Genomic DNA, 27,805 nt, shown 5'->3' with positions numbered 1-27,805 from the left:
AAATTACAAAAAAATCAATGAGACAAAGAGTTGGTTCTTTGAGAAAAATCAACAAAATAAACAAACCTTTACCCAAACTAACCAAAAGGCAGAGAGAGAACATCCAAATTAACAAAATCAGAAATGAAGGGGGGACATGGGCACAGGAGACCACTTCCTAAATACAACCTCAGTAGCACAGACAATAAGAGCAACAATGAATAAATGGGACCTCCTGACTGAGCAGCTTCTGTAAAGCAAAGGACACAATCAATAAAACAGAAAGGCAGCCTACTGAATGGGAAAAGATTTTCACCAACCCCACATCAGACAAAGGACTGATCTCCAAAATATATAAAGAACTCAAGAAATTAAACATTAAAATTCTAAATAACCCAATTTAAAAACGGGGTACTGAACTAAACAGAGAATTCTCAACAGAAGAGTTTCAAATGGCCAAAAGATACTTAAAGAAATGTTCAACTTCCTTAGCTATCAGGGAAATGCAAATCAAAACAACTCTGAGATACCATCTTATACCTGTCAGAATGGCTAATTCAAAAACACCTATGCTGGAGAGGATGTGGAGTAAGGGGAACACTCATCCATTGCTGGGGAGAAGGCAAACTTGTACAACCACCTTAGAAAGCAGTATGGCAGTTTCTTAGAAAACTGGGAATCAGCCTACTTCAGGATCCAGCAATACCACTCTTGGTCATATACCCAAAAGATGCTTAATCATACTACAAAAGCATTTGTTCAACTATGTTCATAGCAGCATTAGAACCTGGAAACAACCTAGATGCCCCTCAACTGAAGAATGGATAAAGAAAGTGTGGCACATTTACACATTAGAGTACTACTCAGCAGAAAAAAAAATGACATCTTGAATTTTGCATGCAAATGGATGGAATTAGAAAATACTATCCTGAGTGAGGTAACCCAGACCAAAAAAGAAGAATATGGTATGTACTCACTCATAAGTGGATACTAACTATAAACAAAGGACATTGAGCCTATAGTTCATGATCCTAGAGAAGCTAAGTAATAAGGTGAACCCCAAGAAAAACATATATTGATGCACCTAGAAATTGGAAACAGACAAGATCGCCTGACAATATTGGGAGCATGGGAACGGAAGGTAGAAAGAAGGGGAGAAGGGGAGGGTTGAGGAGAACTTGAGGGAATGGGATAGTTGAGATGGAGGAAGGACAGATATGAGAGCAAGGAAAGAGATATCTTGGTTGAGGGAGCCATTATGGGGTTAGCAAGAAACCTGGTTCTAGAAAAATTCCCAGGAATCTACAAGGATGACCCCAGACAAGACCCTAAGTAATAGAGGAGGGGGTCCCAAACTGGCCTTGCCCTGTAGTCAGACTGATGATTATCTTAAATATCACCATAGAACCTTCGTCCCACAACAGATGGAAACAGAGGCAGAGACCCACATCGGAGCACTGGGCTGAGCTCCCAAGGTCCAGTTGAAGAGTGGAAGGAATGAGAATATGAGCAAAGAGGTCAAGACCATGAAGGGTTCATCCATTGAAACAGTCTACCTGAGCTAATGGGAGCTCACCAACTCCAGCTGGACTGGGAAGGAACCAGCATAGGATCAAACTAGTCTCTCTGAATGTGGCCGACAGTTGTATGGCTGGGGCAGACTGAGGGGCCACTGGCAGTGGCCCTGGGATTTATCCCTACTGCATGTACTGGCTTTTTGGGATCCTACTCTCTTTGGATGGATACCTTACTCAGCCTAGATGTAGTAGGGAGGGCCTTGGACCTTCCACAAAGCAAAGTGCCTTACCCTCTTTTAGGATTAGATGGGGGTGGGGTGGGAGGGTGTGTGGAGGGAATGGGAGGAGGGGAAGGAGTAGGAATTTGGATTGGTATTTTTAAAAAAATCCAATAAATTTTAAAAAAAGAAAATTATACAATCCAAAATAATGTACAAACAAAAGGAGAAAAAAGAGCAAATGGGGCAAATACACACAGCGATATAGCGGGCTCCCATCTAGACAGTGACTGACTGAAAGAAAGGGTCCAACTACTCCAGCTGAAAGGCAGGGCCTACCGTTGTGAATAAAGCCTGAGACTCAATACTGTACACATGAGACCAGGCTCTGAGACACAGGTAGCAGAAGGAGTGAGTGCACGTGACAACATGCTCCCTTTATGCGTTCTATGAGATGAATATCTGTGGCTATACTCAGTTTACCAATCAGATACATACATCAATGGTTTACTCTGTCAACCACCCATGTAATAAATATGGCCTGCGTTTCTACCACACACTAAGCATTGGTTGGGCTCCAGGTATAACCAGGTAGAATCCTTGAATCTAACAATTCAGTGGAACAGACCAACAAGTACAAAGTAACATGCAAAAACACTGGCAGGCAGAAGTAACAGACCTTCATAAAAGTCCTCAGAAAGAAGGACAGCAACTACTTCCTTTTCAAAAGGATTCCAACACCGTTGGGCAGCAAGAAGGTGTTAAAAGAATTCGATACTTAAATTCCCCGAGAAAGCGCAGCCTCCTCTCTGTTTCACTCTGACCTCTAGCAGGCAGAGCGACTTCCTGTCAGTCAAAGTGGGGGGGGGGGCGGGGACAAGGGGTGGCCTAGACTCCCTCAACACCTAGGCAGGAGCTCAGGGGCTCTGAGGGCATCTGATATCGTAACTCATCACGCAGACTAACAATAAAATATTTTGTTTAAAGAGGAAAGGGAAGGTGTTGATGTATTCCAGAACCAGTATCTGCTGAGTGTCAAACGTGTGCTAGGTGTGCTCTATAAATCATTTTGTGCCAATTCTCAATTTGATGTCATTTTACAGATTTGAAAGAAAAATAACACTAGTGACAAAGAAATCACTCAGCATGACAAAATGATCAATCAGCTAACTTCATTTGCACCTAATCCTGGCTTACACCAAAGGTCTGCTCTTTGAAGAGCACTGTAGTGTTTCCCTTAGAGACTAGCCAGCTGCAGATGGGACAGAGCCAGGTTTGGATGCTTATGCCACAACTAAAGTGAAGGACAGAATGTGCCACAGACAGTTTCTAAATAAATGGAAGAAAGACTTTCCAACAAAGCCAGAGGGGAAGAAGAGGACTTTCCTAGCTGGAGGCGTCTGAGTCCACAGGGAACAAGCAGAGGGAGGGCAGTCTAAGACGGTCTAACAGACTCTGGAGCAGCCAACGGGGACAGGATTCTCCAGCGAAAACCAGCATGGTGTACACTGTTAGATCATCATGGCATTTCAAAACATGAAGAAATTTTCTCGCGTTGGTAAAAAAAAAAAAAGTTGAATGCCTAAATTACCACAACTTATTTTCCCAGATAAAAAACAAAAAGCAGAAAACAAACGTTAAGCATACCAAAAGAAACCCCAGCACACACAAATAAAACTCGCTGCCGACTGCAGAACTCCTCGGAGCGATAACTGGTTGAAGAGATGTATCTCAAGTCGCTGTAATGGCTTCTGTTACTCTCTTGTTTAAACACAGTTAAATTCCAACTTCCTGGTTTTAGGCAGAATTTTTATAACTTCTTCGCTGTGGGTTTCCCAGGAGATGCTCACAATGCTTTCGAGTTTTAATGCCTGGATCCTGGTGTATTCTCTTTTGAGATACACTCTCTGAGGAGCAAATCACAAAGCCTCCCTCTGTGCTTAAATGAAGCCATTCATGGGAGAAACAATTTAATTTCAGTCAAATTAATTTTTTGGAACTCTATTTGCCTGCATCAAAAAAACGATCAAAGACTGAATGCCTTCTTAAATAAAGCTCAACAAAGCATTTTTAATAAAGGTAGCAACTGTTAGTCTCAGCAGTCATTATGAATGTGTTTAGCATATCTGTACAATAAGAACATATAAATTATTTTGCCCATTTTCATAATGAGTCTTCCCATGGGCTGAGGTCCCTGCAACAATGCTCATATACATACAGCCTCTCCTCTTTCAATGGCAGTCAGACATGCAGGGTAAGATTCACGGTAGAGCACAGCTATGACTTTCGTACATCAGCCAAATGGCCAGGGAGAAGTAAACTACAGAGTCTGAATGTTGTAACGTATCAACTGCTGACATCTCAGAGAAGCGCTACCACAAGCTGTAGAACTTTAAATTATATCCCATGGTGCTTTTAGCAGAAAGGGAAAAATTAATTAGTACTTAGTCTTATGCATTTATAACTATCATATATCTGTAGCAATGTTACAGGCTGAATGTAGATGAATGCACTTCGTAAGACTTAAGATGTCTCCTGGCACATCTTACACCAGAAACCCACCGATTTCAGGAAATGAAACAATGTGGGCATCATTTTGTCTTAGTAAATTTAGAGCATTGGCAATTGTAAGGAGGCACACACACAACAGGAAAACGAGAAACCGCCGTCAGATAAAGCACCGGAAATGGTCCCCAAAGGAAAACGGGGCTTCTCTCAAAATGACCAGAAAGGATGCTCGGAGGGACTGAAAAGATAACGTACAGCCCCAATGAGACTGGTGCGATGGAAGGAAGTGGCCCCGACTACCAAACTCTCTCAGCAAAGATACTACAGTCTTTTCTATAAGATGGGACTTCTCTGGCCTGCGCATGTCAGTGAGCCTAAGCACAAATGACAACCTCAGCTTTTATTAGGAAGCATGCTATTCCATCTCAGGCCACTGAGGTGACAGAGAAATGCCCCAGCTACATTACCTCATCATGTGGCAAGCCAGCAACGCTGCCAAGCACAGGGCATGCAGCTGAAGGGAACTGATTTTCACTCACCTAAGGACTTGGGTTCTGCTCACAAAAGTGGAGAGCCTTTGTGGCTTTGTGTTCTCTTTCCAATACTTCAGGAACAGTTTTTGGTGAATTTGGCAGGGTCAAGTTTTTTACATGGGCATGTAACAAGAAAGCAACCGACAAGGGCATCATCAATGCATTGGCTTGTTTTCCCTTTTGGTGACTATTGCCTAATTAGACAGCAGGCTAAAATCTTTGTCCTGAAAGCACAAGGCGGGAACCTGTGATTTGGGTCCATTTTCTTACCTGACTTTTCTTATAGACATTCAACTAGTGAAGCACCCAGAGAGCACTGTCTCTGTATTTTCTAGAGGTAGAAATGGTCCTCTCTTTGCTTCAGTGCTCACAAGCCAGGAGCCTCCTTCACAGCGCGTGCAGGTGTGCGCGCGCACACTCACACACACACACACACACACACACCTCAGTAACAGCCCCGGTTTCTTGCTAGGTGATATGTGTTGGTAAGATGAAGAAAATGAAAATATTCCTTCTATTTGGCATATTTATAAGATTATAACTAACCAGCTGTTAGAAGATCAAAAGTCAATTCATAACTACCATCATGACTGCACCATGGTTTCTATCAAAAAATAAAATTATGGAACATTTTAATAAGCCTTTACTGTATCTAAGAGTGTTTTAAAATTATATATTCTCTGAGAAGCAGCAGCAAAACTCTGTTGTGAAAGCCTTCTGTCTTGTGACGAAAATGATGGAGCTGTAATATGAATGGGCGAAGGAATCATGACCGAGTAGCTCATTGGGAATGTTTGCTTTCTAAATGTGACAGACTCTTAAGGGACTTGTGGAAGAAATGTGTATTCCTCTAGCTGTTTTTCGTTACCGAATGTTTTAGCTGTTTTGGCTATGCTCAGTTTACCAATCAGATACATGCATCAATGGTTTACTCTGTCAACCACCCACGTAATAAATATGGCCTGCGTTTCTACCACACACTAAGCATTGGTTGAGCTCCAGGTATAACCAGGTAGAATCCTTGAATCTAACAATTCAGGGCCCACTCAGACAAGTTAGTGATCCAAGATCTTTGACATTCTTTCTGACTACTTGGCTATCCCACTTGCCATGAGAATGCACACAACTGTGGGGACAGGCAGTCAGTGCAGGCACTCTGCAATGCGTCATGGAGTCACACCTTAAACATTCTCTTTGTGGGTTCATGGGAAGAGATGTGGTATCTTTGGAAAACACTAAAGAAGCAGGTGTGTGCTGCCTGGACAATTCACAGGAGTCTGTGAAATCCCGACGACTATCATAACTGCACACTGACTCCTGGAGCAGGGAACTGGGCAACGTACAGGCTCTGAGCCACCTACAGGTAGAGTGCTAAGAGGCTCTTCAGGGCCATCCCTTTTCAATTCTTTGCCCCACCCCCATGACGGGTTCCACCCACAACCCTTCAGATCCCATTTGTCCCAATTCACTGGGGTCCAGTGCAGTCATGGTGGAGAAGGAAATCGGGCACAGGTCTTCTACAGTGACTCTACTGAGAGTGGGTTCTTCCAAAGTATGCTTTCACTTAATCGGCAGGAATCACACCTGCTTATAGTTCGCAATCATCAAATTTTCTAAAGGAAAAAATTCTTTCCAAACAATTTCAAGTGCTCCTAAGGAGGGCGCATTGCATAGTACGAATCAGGGGGGGAGATTATCTCAGCACCTCAAGTCTTGGCACCAGCTCTGCACATCTCAACCCTCCCACAAACTCATCAGGAACAAGGTTCCAATTCAGTACTCAGTAGTTGCTGATGCATGCCTCGCCTTGGCAACCTTCACAGTACAGTGTACCAAGTCACTGCTGTAGACTCAGATCACAGGCATCTACTAAACAAGCAGTTCAAGCATTGTTAAACCCATGCAACGACTGCATGAACTAACATACAAAATAAGACTTCGATGCAGCTCTACCCTGAAATCATTATTTCACTGCCCCTTCCTATGCAATAGAAGACAATGCTCTCTTAAGTTAGGTCATTAGGTAGTTTACCATCCTTCCACAGGTCTCAGACCCTCGCTGGAACACAGTTTAGTATGGAGCCAATTATGACTGACCAAGTCCTGGGTCACCCCAAACTCCATGGTCCACTGTGATAATCGTTCCATGGGGTTCCCGCTGGCGGAAGCAGCAGGCGAGTGAGTCACAGGGAGGTGGTGATATCTGGTACAGGCCCCTGGTGCTGTGGGTAACATGGCCAGCTCCAGGTTAACTGGACGCGGTCACAGGGTGGTAGGTCAGACAGACGGGCAATGAGTGGCTAGTGAGGGAGCCAAACACAGCCCCAGATCGCCTGGCTCCAGATCTGCACCATTCCAGCCTCCACAACACCCCACTTCTAGCCAGGCAGCAGCCTTTGGTGTACGAGTAGGTTCTTCAGTGCATGTGACCTCCAGGTCATGACGTCATCCAGGTCACCAGGAAACTAACCAACTCCAGCCACGTGTGTTCTGTTCATCCTCGCATCTGTGCCACCTTCTGTATCTAGAAGACACTGGCCCAAATACCTTAGTATGTGTGAGGAATACTTTAAGTCTGTTCTTCATACAGAACTTAAAGGCACACCTCACTGGAAATAAGGAGAGGTTCTCCTGACAGTGGGCTCGCACGTCCACTCAGCGCACACTTGTCACTCTGATAGATTTTATTTCAAAGGAAGTTGTTTTAAAATTAGCATTTGAGATGGATAGATACTGCTTAATTACAAAGATAGTTCTCTTTTTGAAGACTTTTATGTCTAATTTTCAAATCACTAATTGTCATTATTTTATAATTAATAAGCTCCGCATGGTGCTAATCAACTTTTTATGCTCACAAATTAAAGTGAAACAAACCTACTAACTGCCAAAAATGTTATCTAGCTCACTTGTAAGTGACTGCATTTACAAAGAAAGTAGCATTAACACTCAATAAAACACCATATTATATTCGTAAATTTTAAATATTAATTCAAAATCCACACTATCTTTAAAAAAGTGGTTTGATTTTGAAACCAGCACCTGCAGGGTACCTAGGAAGGTGAATTATACACAAACATCGCCCATTTGTCTCTCTAATGTCCCACAATAGACCGTACTAAAAGCAGAACAAGTGACAGCCTTTGAACAGAGAGCACCGCACAGGCATGCAGGGTCGCAGAGCACTGTCTGTGTGTGCACTTTCCTGCTAGTTCTCCATGGTCCAGGTCCTGTGAGCACAACAAATTCCTAAAGGGCTCATGCTCTACACAGCAATGCTCCACACCAGTAACTCCAATTCCTACTTCCCAAAGAGCTGTCAAACTGTGAGCACACGAATGCTAAGGCGTGCAAGCCCTCTCAGAAACGGTGATAAACACGGCCACTGTGGGCTATGGAAGTATCACAAGCAAGTTTGGCAGTAAGTTCCTCAGTGGCCTTGAGAGACCCCTTAGTCCCTGCACTCCTCAGCTGATGTGGGATTCCCCTCTGTATGCTGTGAATACCATTGGTTAATAAAGAAACTGGCTTGGCCTGATAGGGCAGGACAGAGCTAGGCGGGGTGGGGTGGGGGGACTAAACTGAATGCTGGGAAAAAGAAGGGCGAAGTCAGGAAGAAGCCATGGAGCCACAACTGGAGACAGATGCCAGAACATAACCCGGTAAGCCACAGCCTCATGGAGATACACAGATTAATAGAAATTGGTTAAATTAATATGTAAGGGCTAGCCAATAAGAATCTAGAGTTAATGGGCCAATTGGTGATTTAATTAATACAGCTTCTGTGTGTTTATTTCTGGAGTCTGGGCGGCTGGGAAACAAACAAGTGGGAAGCCTGAACACAATACCAGTGGGTACCAGATGCACACAGAATACTGTGCACTAGACACGCTGTTTAATTCTTCAACACAAGTGCTCACAAAACATTTCCTCACACGATAACATTTAGGAAGAGAGAGAAGCATGTTAAAGTCTCAAGCGAAGGAGATGGAGAGGGAAGAAAGAGACATGAGTAAGCCTGAGACCGAGGGGAGCCCATTCTGAGCCAACAGCAGAACAGGGGCTCCCCAGTCTCTGCTGCAGAGCTGCTGCAATGGAACACTCACAGGCGACTTCAGGAAGGAGGGGCTTAGCTGTCTCAGGAGCCAAGTACCAAGCCTTACTGTGGGGAAGTCACAGCAGGGGATCTGCAGGCAGCTGGTCACCTGCTAGCTATGGTCAGGGCTCCTGCTTGCTTCCATTTCTCTGCTTAGAGCACCTAGGCTCCCACCCGCAGAGTGCCAGTCAACACAGCCACCATGACACTCCAGTTACCTGCACTGCTCACTAATTTCACTAGCTCTACAACCACAGACAGAGAAATGTCAAGTATTTCCAGATGTGCCCTGCACACTGCACCAGGGGTTACCAGGACAAAGTCATAGGCTAACAGAACGTTTCAGCAGGAGAGACACTGAATCTCGTGTGCTATGAACCCTTGTCAGTCACACACCTGCACTGTGCCCATCACCCTACAGAGAGCGGAAAGGAGACGGAGAAGATTCAGGGTTTGAGTGACTTTATCTGCAAGCAGCTAGATTAAACTTTCTGCTGTCAGGCAGAAACAGCGAGAAAGAAAAGGGCATTTAGTTGATAAAATAAAATTCAATTGTCTAAAAAAGGCAAAGACAAAGAAAACACCATTTGTTCTACTGAGTTCTGGATCTGAATATCCTGCCTCCTACATCAGCTATGTGTGCTGCAGTGTTGTGTTCCCAGTGTGCAGGGGACACACTGAGTGTTGTAGTGTGTTCCCAGTGTGCAGGAGACAGTGAGTGTTACAGTGTGTTCCCAGTGTGCAGGGGACACACTGAGTGTTGTAGTGTGTTCCCAGTGTGCAGGGGACACACTGAGTGTTGTAGTGTGTTCCCAGTGTGCAGGGGACACACTGAGTGTTGTAGTGTGTTCCCAGTGTGCAGGGGACACACTGAGTGTAGTGTGTTCCCAATGTGCAGGAGACAGTGAGTGTTACAGTGTGTTCCCAGTGTGCAGGGGACACAGTGAGTGTGGCACACATCACTGCACTCATGAGCAGAACCACTGTCGACTACACATCACTTAGGAAATTGCCCTGCAGCCTTTCAGCCACGAGTCACAGGCTGGAGACAGGTGCTTTGAGCCATTCAGACACCTTTCTTAGACACAGCGCCACACCACAGCATTGGCCTTCTGAAGTTCCGTGGTTTACAGAGCGGTGCGTCATTCCGTTCCATTTAGAACAGTTTCATTACTACAAAAGAGAAACTGTATCCTTGGCAGGGAACATCATGCCCTGCTGCCTCCCAGATATGGCCACCCTTACTCTACAGATGTGGCCATGCTGGACATTCATGTGTGACCTCTTTCACAGTGTGATGTGCACAGCTGATGAGGTGATCCATGCCGCAGCTCATACGCACCTCCGCCCTCTTATTACTCAATACTATCCTGCTTCTTGATGTGCTGTATTCTGCTGACCTGCACACCAGTTGCTCAGAGGTCGGGCTGTTTCCCCTCCCGTTTATTCACAGGCTGCTGCAATGAACAAGGCTCTGGAGGGCTCCTTGTCTTTAAGTCTCTTGGGCCTGTGCCTATGTTACAGCCACTGCATCATGCGAAAACTCTGTTTAACCTTCTTAGGAACTGTCAAACTGAGTTCTGAAGTGTGACTTGATTTTATCTGTGCATGTGGGGGGCATCCGTGGGCACATGTGACTTGATTTTATCTGTGCATGTGGGGGGCATCCGTGGGCACATGTGACTTGGTTTTATCTGTGCATGTTAGGGGCATCCGTGGGCACACTGACTGGGGTCAGAAGAGGACACCAGGCATCCCGCTCTGTCGCTCTTTTACACTAAAAAAGAACCCACAACCTAAAATTCTTGCCAGGTCAAATGTTTTACCTTCAATTCAAACTGTTTAACTACAAAACAGCGGTCACAGAAAAGAGGCAGTTTACTGGTTCTTTCCCATTATAAAATCGTTTCTGACATTTCAAGTGGTCAGCCACCGTAAAGGTTAATTCCTGCCTCTGCGGCCAGGCTTTACTCCAGGTGACTGCTCTGGGCGATCCTGTTTACCTATTCCCAGCAAAGCACACTGCTCCATGCACGCTCTCTGTTAAGAACATATTGACTTGCTGCCTGCCCTGCTGGTTGATTCATTTATGCTGGAGTCAGGCATGAAGACAGAATTCCAAATGTGACATTTGCAGACGGTTGGATCACTTAGGCACTGTCAACCTGAGAATCCCTAACATATAAACTGCACTTGATTACCACACAGATGAGCACACCAGAGGGGCAAATTTCTAACCATTTTTAGGATTCATGCAGAATGTTAAAACTGAGTTATATCTGTATAGTGAAAACTCTCATTTAAAAGTCTTTCTTTTAATAAACTCAAACTGGAGCTACTCAACCCATAGACGCTAAACCAAAACACTGATTGGAAAAAAAAAAAAAAAAACACCAGAAAAACTCCTAGTGATAACATCCACAGCAGCTCTGAGGAGCCCTGACAGAGAGGCTGCTCTGAAGGGTTCCCTAGGCCCACAGGCAGCCAACAAGCTGTTTAAAGTGATTTGATCCCGGCGCAGCAGGGCGGACGGTCTGTGCTGTCACAGGGCAGTACGAGGCCATGCTCTGTGCTAACCACACTGTCTTTGCTCAGATGATCACCACAGAGAAGGGTGACGGAGCCGTTACTACTGGAAAGGGACAAACTGCCCACGTGGCATTTAGAATTATGCTCCCAACAGCTGACGATGTGAGGCTGATGAGCAGGGAGACATTCCTTGCCCTTAGCTACTCCACAAAATGACACTAATGATCCTTGTAAGCTTTCTCACCATGAACAAATACCATAGACCGTGGTTCAAAGCAAAGATTTCTGACGTTTAACAACGTGTAAGAGAGGTCACTGATCACTCCGAGTTTTATGTAAGGGCTCTAGCATCACACTTGAAGTCGTCTTCGATACTGGGATTCAAATGGGAACATTAGCGGTAAGGGTAAGGCCCACTATGCCGTTTACCCAGAACACACTTATTCTGAAAAACCTAGCAAAAGCAAATCTTGTTTCTTCCACAAGGATCTAACGGAAAGCAAACCTGGTGTATTATCTGAGCCACCGGGAGCTGTTCAGCGTACTGGAGAGGTTCCGTGAGCTCTTCCTCCATCCTGTCTTCCGCGTAGCTGGAAAGCAAGCAGAAGACACACTCAGTCAAGTGGCCATGGTGCACAACAGATAGCTAAATATGTAGGAAATGTGCTTACCACAGACCTAATGTAACTTTTAGATTTAATATTTATTAATAATTTTTGGGAAACTATCCAACCAAATGACCCCAATATAAATGATGTGACCAGAAATGTATTCAGACTACACGTACTTGTGTGATGAAATCAGCTAACGTCATTTACTGTCCTGGTCCCCTCTCTCACTCGAGACTGAACACTTAAGAACCTGCTTGTGAGGGCTGGGTTCTTAGCAGGGCAGTCGCTGTCTTTCTCGCCTTCTCTGTGCACCATTCCACTGGCCCTGCCCCTCCGGGTCTTGGGTTTTGCCTGTGATTACTCCTGCCTGTCTGGACCAGCCTCTAATCCCACCATCTGCTCTCTCTTTCTACACGTATGGATTCATTTAAAACCACCGAGCTGCATCATTCATGTCTCAAAGATAAAAACTGTGTCACGTGCTTCTCTACTTACGGGTGCTCACCATCTATCTTGGTAAGGGGGAAATAAACCCAACTTTTAGTTTTAAATTTAAAATGGTATACAACATTCACACAACACAGGTTAAAACAATATGAATTACACGACACGGAAACACAGATTTCCTTTAGATTTCCGATTGCTTGGTTAGTATTTTTAGTGAGCATATCAACTCCTGAGCTGCCCGTCACTTTCCTTTGTTTCCGCCCCCACTACCCTCACCCTATCCCCTTGTGCCCGCTCCTACGTGCCCCTCAATTTCACGTTCAGACACACACTCCACCACTCCCTCGTCTCCCCGATTCCTGGAAATCAGAAATTTGAAAAAGAAAAAAATCTTCCCAAGTAGTCTGATAAAATGTATTTTTTCAATTACTGACTATCTTAGAAATAAACCCTGAACTTTAGACAACTGCAGTGAGGCACTCTTTTTTACCCCTTTCCAGTGAGTTCTACATCAATGCATCAAAATTAGATTTTAAAACCCTAAACTTGGACTTTTCCTGGAAAACATAGGTATAAGCTTGGCCTAAGACTCAAGAGTGCAAGGGGGCTGGTAGGGAAGCCAAGGCCACCGCACGGGGGAAAAGCTGGGTGACTCCTTCTGGGATGCCAGATTCTGGTGTTGGTGGGAGGAGAGGAGGAGGTCACTGGAGAAGCCTGAGGGATGCGGGTGTGGGGAGGGGTCTACTGGCTCATGGGGAGAGCTTCCTGAAACTGACACAGCTCAAGGAAAAAGCAGAGAACGCACTCAAGACCCTGGCATAGGCCAGAACTTCCTGAGCCGACCCCGGCTGCTGGGTGAACGAGACTAACAAGTGACAAACGGACTCTCATGAAATTTAAAACAACAACTTCCATTCATCAAAAAAAAAAAAAAAAAAAAAAAAAAAAAAAAAAAAAAAAAAAAAAGAGCTGGGTGAAGTGGCAGCCTAAGAACAGGAGAGAACCTTGGCCAACTACACAGCTAACAGGATTAGTACCGAAGACAAACAAAAACCCAACACCCTAAAACAGGCCAACGGACGCAACAGAGTTCTCCGAAGAAGCACACATGAATAATAACTACTGTGTAAAGTGCTCGATGTCCTTAGCGTCAGAGAAACACTAGATAAAACTATGCTGGGAGCCCATCTCCACCAGGAAGTGACGACCATAGAGACACAGACTGCACTGCTGTTGGTCAAGTGTGAACTCCTACAGCTACCAGGGAATCAGTGTAGAGGCTTCTCCAGAACAAAAGCTAGAACCCCCACACGCCCCACCTCCAGCACTCTTGGGCACACCCAGAGGACTCTACATTCTACCATGGAGATACCTGTACATCCATGGTCATTGCTGCGCTATGTACAGTAGCAATGAGAGACACCGTTAACTGAAGTATGGAGAACGAGAATGTGGTGCATACACACAACGCTGTTAATCCATCCATCAATGAAATTATGGGGGTTTCAGAAAAATGGATGAAACTGGAAAACATTCCATTTCCCTCTCTCACACATGGGTTCTAGCTATTTTTATATACACACATTTGTATCAGAGAGAATGTGTTTGGAGCCACAAAACTAAAAGGGGCCCATGAAAGAGAGAAAAAAAAGATTCTTTAAATCAGGGGTGGGGGAGTAAAACACAAGAAATAAAAGGGGAAGCAGGCCAGTGGCAGTGGGAAGGCTTATTCAGTGAGCACAGCAGGCAGTGGGAGGCATAGGAGACAGCAGGAATGTCAGCCAAAATGATGCATGGAAAACTGATATTCTGGTGAGCTAATCAAGAAACAATTGAAAATATTTTGAAAGGAGGTGCCCTGTGGGGCGAATAAAGCCGCCACAGCTTTGTAGACAAAACCCCAGGGCCAGTGCTGGGCTACTTCTCAGGACTTGTGACAGCAGACTGCACAGGTCACTGCTGTGGCTGCCCGCCCCCCCACAACCAGTGGGTAAGACTACAGCTAAACGGAACACACATGTGGGCCAGGGGACACAGAGAAAGCAAGCTGGGGCTGCGCTCGAGGCCTCCCCCAGGTGGAGCTGCGCTCAAAGCTCCCCGCAAGCTGGCTAGCCTGAGATTGCCTGAAGGTGCCCAGCAGCTCCCCTCAGTGTGCCAGCACAGCTGGCCAGGAACAGGGAGAGCTCTGCTGCAGCGGTGGCAGGCCTGGCTCGGGGCACTGACAGACACCCGTCAAAAGCCTGTGGCCCCAGTGTGGAAGTTACAGTTTCATGCACATGCCCATCAAATTCCCTTCTACGGAGCCATGCTGACACCACAGACTTGGCCAGAGAAGCTTGTCTTTGCAGCGGGAGCGGTGACTGCACGGACTCAGAACTAGTCAAAGAACAGAGACAGGGTGACAGTTTGGATGGGAAACGCTGCAGTCTCAAACTCCCGCAGCGCGCCACAGGCCAGGCGTGGGAGCGGCCAGGGTCGCCCAGGACTCAGAGGCAGCTGAAGGCTGACGGGAAGCAGACACTCTCCACAGTTGTGCGGCAGCTGTCTACTCCACATAATGGGGCCTTCACATTAGTTCACTGCTGTCTCAGAGCTGAAACAACCACTCGAGTTTCCAGAAATGCGTGTTTGCCTCCCCACATACACACTGCTTCCGGGAACCCGGCTGGTGCCCGTCTAGTTAGACAGTCTTCACTTTAATGCGCTTTTAACTTCTGCTATTTCTGTATTATTTCTCTTAGGCGTAGGCTCAGAGGCCTTTTCCTCCCACTTTATGTTGAGGTGAGTTCCTAGAACGTTCTTTGGTTCTAGACAGGACCTTTCGATTAAAAAATTCTGTTTCAGCTCCAAGAAGTTTTCTGTTGTAGTTTTTAATGCTCTTTCTGTTTATTTTCCGTTTGGTTTTCTAGCTGAAGCACTAAACTGAACACAATGGGCCTTCTCCACACTTCCCCTCATTTTCAGTGCTATTTTCTTGACTCTCATTTCTATTCTCTATTCCTCTCACTGAACTTTTGGTAATATATACCTTCCCTTGGGGAGCTTGTAATTTAGTTTTCACTTCTGAGGTGATTTTGTCTTTTTTGTCAATTTCTCCCCAGAGTTCAGTCGGGTTCTATTTCAGACACGCCTGCTGTTTATCTCTTTCTGTCGTGATATTCAAATGTCACTCCTCCGGAGCTGTCCAGCAAATTTTTAGAGACAACCTCTCACTGGCTTGGGTTTTCCTGCTGACTCAGACTGGCTGGCCAGTAAACCCAGAGGTTCACCTGTGTCTGCTCAGCAGTGCGGGAATTACAGCACCAGCCCAGCTACTTTATTGAGGGTCCTGGGGACTGAACTCAGGACCTTAGGATTGCATGTGAGCACATGACTAAGCCATGCCCTCAACCCTTCTTTCTATTTTGCTTTCAATCACTGAAGGACTCTACATATATAACAAAATGTACATAAATTACATATTACATATAATTTAATAAGGTTTGATCTTAATTTCCTATTTTATTCTTGATTAACTTTGTACATTTTCTGAATTCTTCTTCTGGCTTTCCTGAGATTAGTAATGGCAATTTGTCTGGAGTTGGAGGAAAAGAACCTTACATAGGTTCTCGGTTCAAGAGTGCCCTCTTCTGTAGCTACAGTGAACTGCAGTTTCTTTAAAATTGTATTGCCGGCCCCAGTGGTGGGACACAGCTATTTTTAAATGCTCCCTTGCTTCCATAAAACCTCTCCTTACCTGCAACTGCCTCCTTCTTTTCCTCCACATCAACACTTCAACAGCAGTGTGTGCCCACTCCCTCCTCCCCAAGTCTTCTGCTCCCACAGAACCACTTTCCTAGGGGGGCACACACAGCCCCCAAGCTCTCTAAGACGCTTATACCTGAGGAAACCACGGTGCTCACTTCACCTTAAACACAGATGAAACCCCAAAACACTGGTCTTTTTCTTCCAACTCATTTCAGGTCCCTTCCTTTTATTTTACATTTTGAGAGCTCTTATATTGAGGGCTATGTGCACACTGTGTGAAGATGTGCTGCTGGGATTGGTGTAATAAAGACCGGAACGGACAATAGCTAGGCAGGAAGTGTAGCTTGGATTTCTGGGGAGAGAAAAGAACAGGAGGAGGAAGCTAGGCCGGGGACAGACCCAGCAGATATGTGATGTGGGAGGTCCTTCTGCATGTGTGTCGCCTTTATTGGTTAATGAATAAAGAAGCTGCTTGGGCCTACGGCAGAGGAGACTAGAGCTAGACAGGAAAACTAAACAGAATGTTGGGAGAAAGTAGGCGGAGTCAGAGAGACACCATGTAGCCGCTGAAGGAAAAAGATGCCATAACCTCATGGTGATGCACAGATTAATAGATGGGTTAATATATAAGAGCTAGCTAGCAATATGCCTAAGTGATTGGCCAAGCAATGTTTTAATTAATACAGTTTCTGTGTGATTATTTCGGGTCTGGGCAGCAGAGAATGAACAAGCAGTCTCCGCCTACAGATATGGAGGAAGCAGGATGGGCAGCACACGGCAGGATGAAGATTAATAGAAATGGGTTAATTATGTTATAAGCGTTGGTTAAAAATGAGCCTAAGCTAAGGCCAAGCTTCATAATTAATAAGTCTCCATGTCGCTATTTGTGAGCTGGTGGCCCAAAGGAAAACCCGACCACACTCCTATCCACTCAGCTCCTCTGATAGCCTTCCATTTTCTCTTCCGAGCCCCTCACTAAGATCTGCTACATGCTCTCATGAAGGAGTGATACTGCACAGAAAGGTCGTGCAGTTCCTCCTGACAGTGCTACATCGAAACAGCAAGGCTTTCAGAGACAAGACAAGCAGAGTCTGTACTCTGAAGGGACTGGAACCCAGCACAACAATGCTGCAGTCTGTGATGAACTGATAAACATGCTTCCCAAACGCTCTGTGCAGGTAAAGAAAACAGAGCAGGCACATGAGACGCTCAGGAAGTCAATTTATAGTCCCCATATTCTGTGTACTGGGTTTCTCTTTCCTAGATGTCCAGAGACCAAAAATCTTCCTTATTATGCTACCCAAGCACTCATAAAACAAAACTCTAGAATTATGTACAGTGCCCATGCCCAAGGTCAGCTCTGACCCAGAAAGAGTAGATTTGCTTCCATAATGCCATGTTAAAATCAGATTATTCATGTATAAAATGTATAGTTTATTGGTCACTAAAGACCAAAGCATTCTTCTAAGAATTGAAAATTGTAGAAACAGGAAAGCAGAGATGTTGAGCTATGCTAGATACTAAAAATAAAATCAATAAATAATTCAAAACACATTATCTAAAGTAACCCAAGGACATTAGGAAGAAACTCCATAAACAGACCCCAAACCCAATGTTTGGTACAAGTCCTTGAATAAGGTAGCTCAAAATAATTACTTGAAACTAAAATATATACTAGAGAAAGAAAATTAATTTATGTATAATAAATATATATAAAAGGCATAGAAAAATTTCTATCCCTTAGTTGTATTTTTAAAAACATGTTCAAATAGCCACAAAAGGCCAGGAAACACTTTTAAAGATGCTTAACATCCTCAACCATCAGGGAAATGCAGATTTAAACCACTTTAAGATTCCATCTCAAATTGGTGAGAATCGCCATTATCAAGAATTCAAGTGACAAAAAATGTCTAACTGTTAGTGGGGGTGTAAACTGTAAACCATAGCACCCATTCAGAAATGTCTGGAGGTTTGCCCCTCCTCCTCCCAAAACAACAGAACTAGAATTGTGACATGCCTCTGCTGTCCTGCTCGTGGACACACACCCACAGGCCTCGGGATCCCACTAGAGACACCTACACACACCTCTCTGCTGTCCAAATGTCCATCAGTAGCTGAAGAGATAAGGAACGTGTGCTACAGGGGAGGGAGTGAGGGATCGGTGGTTAAGAGCATATATTGCTCTTGCAGAGGGCCCAAGTCCAGGCTCCAGCACCCAATCAAGCAGCTCACAACCACCTGCAAGTCCAGCTCCAGGGACTTGATGCTCTCGTCTGTGGGTACCTACACTCACGAGCACAAGCAAACACATGCACACGTACACTCATGCACACACACACACACACACACACACACACACACACACGAAGATAAATTAAATCTTAAAAAAGAAACCTGTGGAATATATACACAATGGATTATTACTCATGTGAGGGAAAGAGTTATCATGAATTCTTCCAGTAAATGGAGTGACGTCACCAAGGCCCCAGAGAAAGTCTGCATGACCACCCTTATATGCTGACTCCAGCTTCAAGTCTTCCCTTGCGTTTAACTTTGAGCACAAATGAGAGCCAGGAAACTAGAGACATGTCAACAGAAAGGACATGGTAGACTGTGCATAGAATCAAACAGGCAGAGTACTGGGGGTGGAAAGACGTTAGCAGGGAGGGTATAAGAGTAGGGGCAGATTGGGTGCTAGCCCAAATGAAGGATGACATATATGAAAAGCCTTATCGGAACCTTATGAAAAATCTTAAAGATTTTGGGCAGTGGTGGCACACGCCTTTAGTCCCAGCACTCAGGGGGGCAGAGGCAGGTGGATCTGTGAGTTCCAGGACAGGCTCCAAAGCTACAGAGAAACCCTGTCTCGAAAAACCAAAAAAATAACAAAAAACAAAAAAAAAGAAAGAAAAAACAAAACAACCCTAAAGATTTCAAATGCAATTCTCCTGCCTGGTAGAGAAGGTATAGGATTCCTCCCTACAGATTACTGGTCAGAGAGCTGCCAGTATCTCCAGAACAAACAGGTTACCCAGGGAAGTTCACAAAGACCCTGCTCCTAGGGACACCACATACTGTGGCTGAGACACAGAGAAAGCAATCTCAACACAAGCAGGAAACTTCCTACCCAGTGTGCAGCTTCCAGACTCAGGGGTGCTGCCCGGGCTGCTGGAGGAGAAAAGGCACTGTGTGCCACAGCACGGACCTGCAAGGCAACAATGCCCACTGTGCACAGTGGCATGGCTTCTGTGGAGTAACTAAGTGCTCTCTGACTGGATGTCAGGCCTACTCCACAGGAGGGAACTGCGTGCCTGATACTATAACCTGTGCCTGATACTATAACCTGGTTAGAAGCCCAGAACTAGGGATGTCATGGGCCCCAGGGCAGAACCTTCTATTGCTATTTGCTAAATGGTCATGCTGTCCAGTTGCCTTCTGATTTTTTACACTTCTTCCCACAGATGTGGACTGCTCCCAGCCTTGGGCAGATTCTTTCTTCAGTGGGCAGTAGTGGGTGGAGAGACACAGAGCTGCTCAGAGTGCTGAGCAGAGACTGAGTGCTCAGGCCTAGGCGAGCATCTGTGCCAACCCACTGCCAACTACCACCACTCGGAGAGCACCCACCATACCAACCCACCACCACCCACCACCACAGCTCAGGGAGCACCCACCACCACAGCTCAGGGAGCACCGTGGGAGAGGAGCTGGAGAACGGGGAAGGTGCTGTGAAGTGTGTGACACTCGTGACCTCACAGGGTCACCTGCACAGCTCAATCCAGCCAAGGCTCCAGCACAGATGGGCTCTCCAGGCCCTCGCCCTGACTGAGGAGCTAGGGGGAGGAGTTGGGTGGGAGATGTGTTGTTAGGGAGGATCCTGGTTCGGGGGGTGGGGTGTAGATGTGACCGTGTTTCATTGTACAAATGAAAAAATGTATAAAGTCCTCAAGAATAAAGACAAAATTGGTTTTGAAAAGTCAACACACGTTATTTACACGACCCAGACAGAGATGCCTGGGCACGCATGCTGCAGCCACTGCCCCAGATGTGACAGTGAACTTATCAAACTCCAGAGTATCCCAGAAAGACAGAGCACAAGCATGGCTCAGAGCCCAGGGCTAGTGCCTCCATGCTTAGCCTCTGCACTGCAGCCATCCTCCTCTGCACTGCAGCCATCCTCCTCTGCACTGCAGCCATCCTCCTCTGCACTGAAGCCATCCTCTGCACTGCAGCCATCCTCTGCACTGCAGCCATCCTCCTCTGCACTGCAGCCATCCTCCTCTGCACTGCAGCCATCCTCCTCTGCACTGCAGCCATTCTCCTCTGCACTGCAGCCATCCTCCTCTGCACTGCAGCCACCCTCTGCACTGCAGCCATCCTCCTCTGCACTGCAGCCATCCTCTGCACTGCAGCCACCCTCTGCACTGCAGCCATCCTCCTCTGCACTGCAACCATCCTCCTCTGCACTGCAGCCACCCTCTGCACTGCAGCCATCCTCCTCTGCACTGCAGCCATCCTCCTCTGCACTGCAGCCATCCTCCTCTGCACTGCAGCCACCCTCTGCACTGCAGCCATCCTCCTCTGCACTGCAGCCATCCTCTGCACTGCAGCCACCCTCTGCACTGCAGCCATCCTCCTCTGCACTGCAGCCATCCTCCTCTGCACTGCAGCCACCCTCTGCACTGCAGCCATCCTCCTCTGCACTGCAGCCATCCTCCTCTGCACTGCAGCCATCCTCTGCACTGCAGCCATCCTCCTCTGCACTGCAGCTATCCTCCTCTGCACTGCAGCCATCCTCCTCTGCACTGCAGCCATCCTCTGCACTGCAGCCGTCCTCCTCTGCAACTGCAGCCATCCTCCTCTGCACTGCAGCCACCCTCCTCTGCACTGCAGCCATTCTCTGCACTGCAGCCATCCTCCTCTGCACTGCAGCCATCCTCCTCTGCACTGCAGCCATCCTCTGCACTGCAGCCATCCTCCTCTGCACTGCAGCCACCCTCTGCACTGCAGCCATTCTCCTCTGCACTGAAGCCATCCTCCTCTGCACTGCAGCCATCCTCCTCTGCACTGCAGCCATCCTCCTCTGCACTGCAGCCACCCTCCTCTGCACTGCAGCCATCCTCCTCTGCACTGCAGCCATCCTCCTCTGCACTGCAGCCATCCTCCTCTGCACTGCAGCCACCCTCCTCTGCACTGCAGCCATCCTCCTCTGCACTGCAGCCATCCTCCTCTGCACTGCAGCCATCCTCCTCTGCACTGCAGCCATCCTCTGCACTGCAGCCACCCTCTGCACTGCAGCCATCCTCCTCTGCACTGCAGCCATCCTCTGCACTGCAGCCATCCTCTGCACTGCAGCCACCTAATTTACTTCTTGCGCTGCAGCTGCTTCGAGGAGTGCACACGGTGATGATTCAAAGTTCTCAGGACAGCAGTGGGCATTTCCGAAACACCAGAGATTTGAAAGGAGTTATAGACACAAATAAGGCTAAGTTGCACAATAGTAAGACATTTGTGTCTCTGAACATGAGCTCCCCTCCATCACTTACATGGCTCTTTATGTTCTGGAAATAAATTTATAATTAATAGTCTCCATAAAGCTGATGGACATCTCTGAAGACAAATCCAGGCGGACATTAACTGTTCCTGCTTATGCTGTCTAGCAAACAGTAAGCACTGTCTATAATATAGAAAACACTGCATGATAGACAGTGGATTCGTAATCCTGGTCCTGGCCCTCATATACAATCATCTGCCCTCAGTCATCAGCGAACAGAATGCAGGTGCTATCACAGAACACTTGGCTTTCGGCTCCTTGGCGTCTTCTCCCAGGAGCTTTCTTTATTGTTAGGCGAAGCTCTCGAGAGCTTCCTGTGCAGAGCTGCTTTCTAGCAACTGGTTACAGCAAATATTTTCTGCTCACAGACATGGCAGCAGCAGGAAGAGGGTCGTGGCCCATGGAGGTGCATTTGGATGAAGTGCATTTGGACACAGCATGAGTTGGACCAAGAAGGAAACTCCGGTCCTGAAGCACAGGATGTGACATCAGAAGTTGGCCCCACCGACTTACGGAAATCCAAAACCTTATAAAAAGAGAGCCAAGGTGAGCTTCGTGTCAAATGGATTAACACCAGCGGTTACTCTGGGGAATACTGGGGGAAGCTGAGCAGCTTCCATTGAATGGGGCAGGGCAGAAGAGCCTGCACACTCCTCATCGAACACACATCTGCCCACCCAGCTGTCTCGGTTGCGGAGCTGCACGCTGTAGAGCATTTTACCAGCTGTGTCTCTAGGCATTTCAGAAGTGCTTTCTGGAGGCTCTGGTCAGCAGAAACCCCCATGTGAAGTCAGCTGAGGACTGCGTACACTCACTCCAAGGGCCTCTCTACTTCACCTACAGATCCTGTGCTCTGGAAAAGAGGGGGTGGGAAGTGAGGGCTCCCTCACCGCAGCACAGCACCCTCTCACTGTTGGAACAGTTAACAGCGTTGGAACCTTAATGCCAAAAGGCAGGAGAGTTAGCTGTGTTTTCACAGCAGAGGTAAACACAGGATGACATATTCTGTGGGGACTCACTGGTGGCTTTCACATACCCATTATGACCAAAAATAACCTAGTTTTTGGAGTGTCAAGGTTTTGCTATGGCTTATTTTCAAAAAAGAATAAAGAAAAAAAAACCTTTAGTAGCAAAACTACACAAGGTGAACTCCAGTTATTTTCTGCAACTTAGAAAATATGTATTATAGTGGGCACACTGGACAGAGACAACGATGACCATCTCTTATTTTTCAGCACGTGTGATTTTAAATCATACATCATGTTTACACAAAGCCACTACAGCAGGTACAGGTCCATATCTCACACACTGCACCACACGTGCAGGAGGGAGGCTGCTGAGAGACGTACACCATGTGTGCACTCAACAGAAGCCGAACATGCCATGCTCCCACGCCGTCCTCCAGGTACACACTCAGAATGCACACATTTTGAGGATGAAGGAAGAAAACTTCAACTTTATAGGACTTCCAGGTAAGATGACAGATTAAAAGCTGCCTTTTTGTAATCTGGTTAAGGAGAGTCCATGGAAGAACAAACTCTATTCCAGGAGACAAAGAACTTAGAAACTCAGAGAGGAGATGAAAGAACAGCTAACAAATGCTGGGACTCAGACAGTAGTCACAACAGCCATGCTAGCGCTCCTGGTTCCCAGACTGGTGGGGGTGGGGTGGGGTGGGGTGGGGAAGCAGGAGCTCTTTCTATTCTATAGGTATGCCCAGTGGGCCTGGTGATAGAGCGGGAGAGCCATCCTCTGTAGGACAAGCACACTGCCCATGAGCCAGAAATCCAGCTGCTTATTTTAGTGAGATATCAATTCCTATAGCAGCTAAGCCAGCGATGGACAGAATCCCACTTTGTCTCTTGTATGAGCACAGTGTCCAGGCACCTCTATCACTACACATGAGGGCAGTGTCCCGGCAGCATCTTGGGGGGAGGGGTGGCTTACTGCATGCATAAATCATTCCTAAAATTTATATGGAAACCAAAGGCCCTGAACATCAAAAGCAATCCTGACCAGGACGCTGGGCATCACGATACCTGCCCTCAAGTCGCACTATAGACAGACCATAGGGACAAAGCAGGGCAGTAGCACAAACAGACACATAGATCAATGAGTAGAGCAGAGGATCCAAAAATATACTCCAGCACAGCAGCCAAATCGATGATAAAGGGTCAAAAACGCTGGAAAAAGCAACTCCCATCCATAGTACAGGGAGTAGACATCCCGATACTGGAACATGAAACAGGAACTATCTTTCTCAACCTCACGCAATTCTTTACTCAGAACGGACCAAAGACTTAACGGAAGATGGGAAACTCTGAAACCAACAGAAGAAAATGCAGAGAAAACACTTCACACTACAGGCAGAGACAGCACCGTGTGATGGTGGGAAAATGGATCCGCCACTTCCCACTTAGTCCCCGCCCGCGTGACGAGTTAGCGAGGCCAGGGTGGCGGCCTAAGGGCTCCGGCATCCATTAGTTTGCTTATTATTCACTTCTTGGGAAACTGTGATGGAAAACGCGCAACACTGGAAGCCGAGGCCACTGGGTAAGGACAGAAAGGGTTCTTCTGAGGTTAAAAGGATGTCAGTCAATGCCATTTTCGAGCATTTCATTAGAATATTCCCCGAGACAAAGGTTCAGTGGACTGGGCCCTCAATTCATCGCGCTGAGCAAAGGACACCGTGTGGTTGCCAGGACAGAACGCCATGGCCAAGGCGACTTGCAGGCGCACGGGTTTATTAGGTTAGGGTTCCACAGGGACAAGAGCCCATCAGGCGGGGAAGCAGATGCAGTGCTTCCGACTGCGAAAAATACCACCAAAAAAAGACCCCCGAGCCCTTTGTGTGGCCAGGTTCCTCTCTCCTCGCACAGTGCAGCTCATAGGTAGCTGATCATGAATATCAAAATTTTTATTGTTAAAATCTGATAAGCTACAATAAGGAACTAAAAGCTTTAAGACGTGACTTGGATACAAGTAAGATAAGGACAGATATGAGCATGCAGTCCTGGATAAGAGTTGTTCGCCTTCTGTTTCCTGTGTGCTGGGGTTGGAACACAGGCATTGTGAACACTGGGCAGGTCCTCAGACACCGAGCTACACCCCTCCACTGTGTGTGTGGGGTGAAGGGTGGGGTGTCCCTCTGCACATGGGCAGCTGACTGAGGCAACACTGGGTCTCCTGCTGTGTCCCCCAGACTCTCTCTCTGAGCCTGGCTGTTTGTTTTCCTGTCAGGGTGGCTGAAGTGCACAATCCTCTTGTCTCTATAACCCGCACCCCCCAAGTGCTGGGGTACAGCTATGCTCAGGCACACAGGGCTTTTACTTGAGTGCTGGGTATCTAAACTCAGGTCTTGCTTGCACGGGCCACACCTCACTGAGCCACCTCCCCAGCTCCTAAAATACTTTTAAAGCAGCACAAAACCACAGTGCCTCCCGTCAGCTTGGGCAGTGTGTGGCATGTTGATAAAAGTGAAGCTTCCGGGACCAGGCAAGAGGCTAACACCACACTGCACCTCACACTGAGGGAGAGAGGGGGCAGGAGCTTTAGACAGGAAGTATGCCTGCTGTATGCATCATCATCCCAACACTCTAAAGGTGCAAAGTAAACCACATTTCTCAGACCAAATGCCTGAGCTGAAGGGAGCCTAAAGAAGGTGGTGTCTGAAGACGGAAAGCAAACGAGTAGAACAAAGTGCTGCTCTCGCCATGCCTTCCCTGTGCCATGCAGCCTCGGGGGCTCCTAGCACCAAAACAGGTCAGGCGGTGCCAGCCTGAGACCTGGTGAAAAGGCACACTACTATCTCATTTCCTAAACTGCGGTTACAAATTGATATTATTATTATTTTATTATTATTGCTGTTGTTATTGTTATTCTCGCTTCTGCCTCTTGCATCTCCTAAAGACTGTATTCCCAGTACTTATCTTATAAAGTGAACTCTTTAAAATTCCAATCTGCTTTTAAAGTTAAAGATTAAAGATCATTTATTATTTATTAAATAATAACAAACAGTCCTCAAACAAACATCCTATGATTTTTGACCTCCAATTTCTTTTTCAAGTAATTAACAAATACACAAAGTAATATATTAAAAGCTGCTAAAATGTGGTGATTCCAAAGTATCCGATAGATAAAGCTTTCATACAAGAAAAATTATGTGTATTGCTAGGCTTCTTATGGCAACCAATTTACACACGAAGACATCCTACCATTATTTTCTGAACAGATAACTCGGTATCAAGAGTCTTGCTGTCTTCAGCAAGGTGAGGATGGAAGCATCATTTTATTTAAAGCTCCAGTCTACCTCAATCTCCGGTACTTTTGGAAAGGTCTGGTACTCATACAAAAACACGAAATACTGCTGCCATCTTGTGGCGCAAAGAACCCAGTTCTCAAACAGGAAATGACCAGATGGCATCACCATCAGCAGATCAGACGGTCAAACAAACAGCAGAATGGGGCACAGCCACCACTGCAGCCACAGTTCCTCTCTGTTGATGCCTGTGATCAGTCTCTCAATGCTAACACGACCAGGCGACTTATCTATGTGTGAAGCACAGTTCTTGCTTTTGGCTCTGTAAGCACGGGCAAAGCTAACTCTTTAGAGACCATATGAGACAGAGCCACTGAGACTAAGAAGAGCTGGCGCAGTCTTCCCCTGGTTATGCAGCTGGTGAGCGAGTGCTGGGGGTTTGCATCCAGGAACAGACTTTGGGTGGTAATTAAGCTGTAATATTCCCTACATCATGAAGGAAAAAATTAACCCAGGCTTAACTTACTGGGATGAAGCAGTACTATAATTAATATGACAATTAGGAGTGTCAGGAAACAGAGGCAAAACTCTGAAAGAAACATTAGCGATCTTGTGATTAAATCAGACACTCACCCTCTGATCACTCATGGACAGATGCCAGTGATATATAAGCAATCACACCATTTTAGATTGAACACAATTTCATATTTTTTTTTTTTTTTTTGGTTTTTCGAGACAGGGTTTCCCTGTAGTTTCTAGAGCCTGTCCTGGAACTAGCTCTTGTAGACCAGGCTGGCCTCGAACTCAGAGATCCGCCTGCCTCTGCCTCCCGAGTGCTGGGATTAAAGGCATGCGCCACCACCGCCCGGCACAATTTCACATTTTTAATGCTCAACATTTAATGCTCTAAGAAAATGCAGCTTGCTCTGACATAGTCTGAAATGTTAATCATGGAGTCTGTAACTCTGGCACACAGGGTATTTGCCACTTCCCCTTGCTCACGCTGAACTTCCAGGAAGAGAAACAGCCACACGGAGCTGCACTGTTCACACGCACACTACTGTCTCAGAAGTCTCAAGGCAATCCCATGTGGGCTTTAGTTCTCTGTACGTGGTAAATAAATTACTAAAAAGTTTATGAAACGAGGAATGCGTTTTGAAGTTATAAGAATTTTATGTTTGGGGCTGGAGAGATGGCTCAGAGGTTAAGAGCATTGCCTGCTCTTCTAAAGGTCCTGAGTTCAATTCCCAGCAACCACATGGTGGCTCACAACCATCTGTAATGAGGTCTGGTGCCCTCTTCTGGCCTGCAGACATATAGACAGAATATTGTATACATAATTAATAAATATTTTTTTAAAAAAGAATTTTATGTTTGCAAAATGACAAAATGGATAACTTTAATATTAGTTCTGTGAGTGAATAAATCAAACAAAACCCCTATTCCTCATGCACCATTCTAACAGAACCTGAGAGAACTAAAGTGGCAAACTGTCCTAGGATGATTAAACAGATGGCCGAGTAAGACGGAACTCTACATCTCTATCTCTATCTCCCTCTCCCTCTCTCTCTCCCTCTCCATCTCTACCCACAGTGAGCAAATACATAAGCCACCAGAGACCCGTGTGCACGTCAGGGACCAACCCTGTCAGTGGTGACTGGAGCATCTCACCCGTCCTACGGTGAAGCGCCACAGTCTAACCCAGTCACTACGAGCAGCGTGCAGGGAGCAGTGCGATTACAGAGTGTACCCGACACTCGGGTGTCTCCATGAAAGACATCCCTGACTTCTGACTTGATCTCTGTAAATACGTT

The 27,805-nt window shown here is 46.3% G+C and overlaps 1 protein-coding gene across 1 annotated transcript in view; it reads right to left on the bottom strand.

The window, feature by feature from the left end:
- Pigk (phosphatidylinositol glycan anchor biosynthesis class K) overlaps positions 1 to 27,805 on the bottom strand; it is a 77,377-nt gene that overhangs the window by 13,183 nt on the left and 36,389 nt on the right. Inside the window, exon 10 of the mRNA XM_038312118.2 lies at positions 11,883 to 11,967. Coding sequence (XP_038168046.1) covers positions 11,883 to 11,967 — 85 coding nt within the window. The remainder of the gene's footprint in view (positions 1 to 11,882; positions 11,968 to 27,805) is intronic.

This window comes from Arvicola amphibius, chromosome 14 (genome assembly GCF_903992535.2).
Source record: "Arvicola amphibius chromosome 14, mArvAmp1.2, whole genome shotgun sequence".
Classification (NCBI taxonomy): Eukaryota; Metazoa; Chordata; class Mammalia; order Rodentia; family Cricetidae; genus Arvicola; species Arvicola amphibius.
The sequence above is the reverse complement of the archived record's forward strand: the minus strand, read 5'-3'. Positions and strand labels throughout refer to the sequence as shown.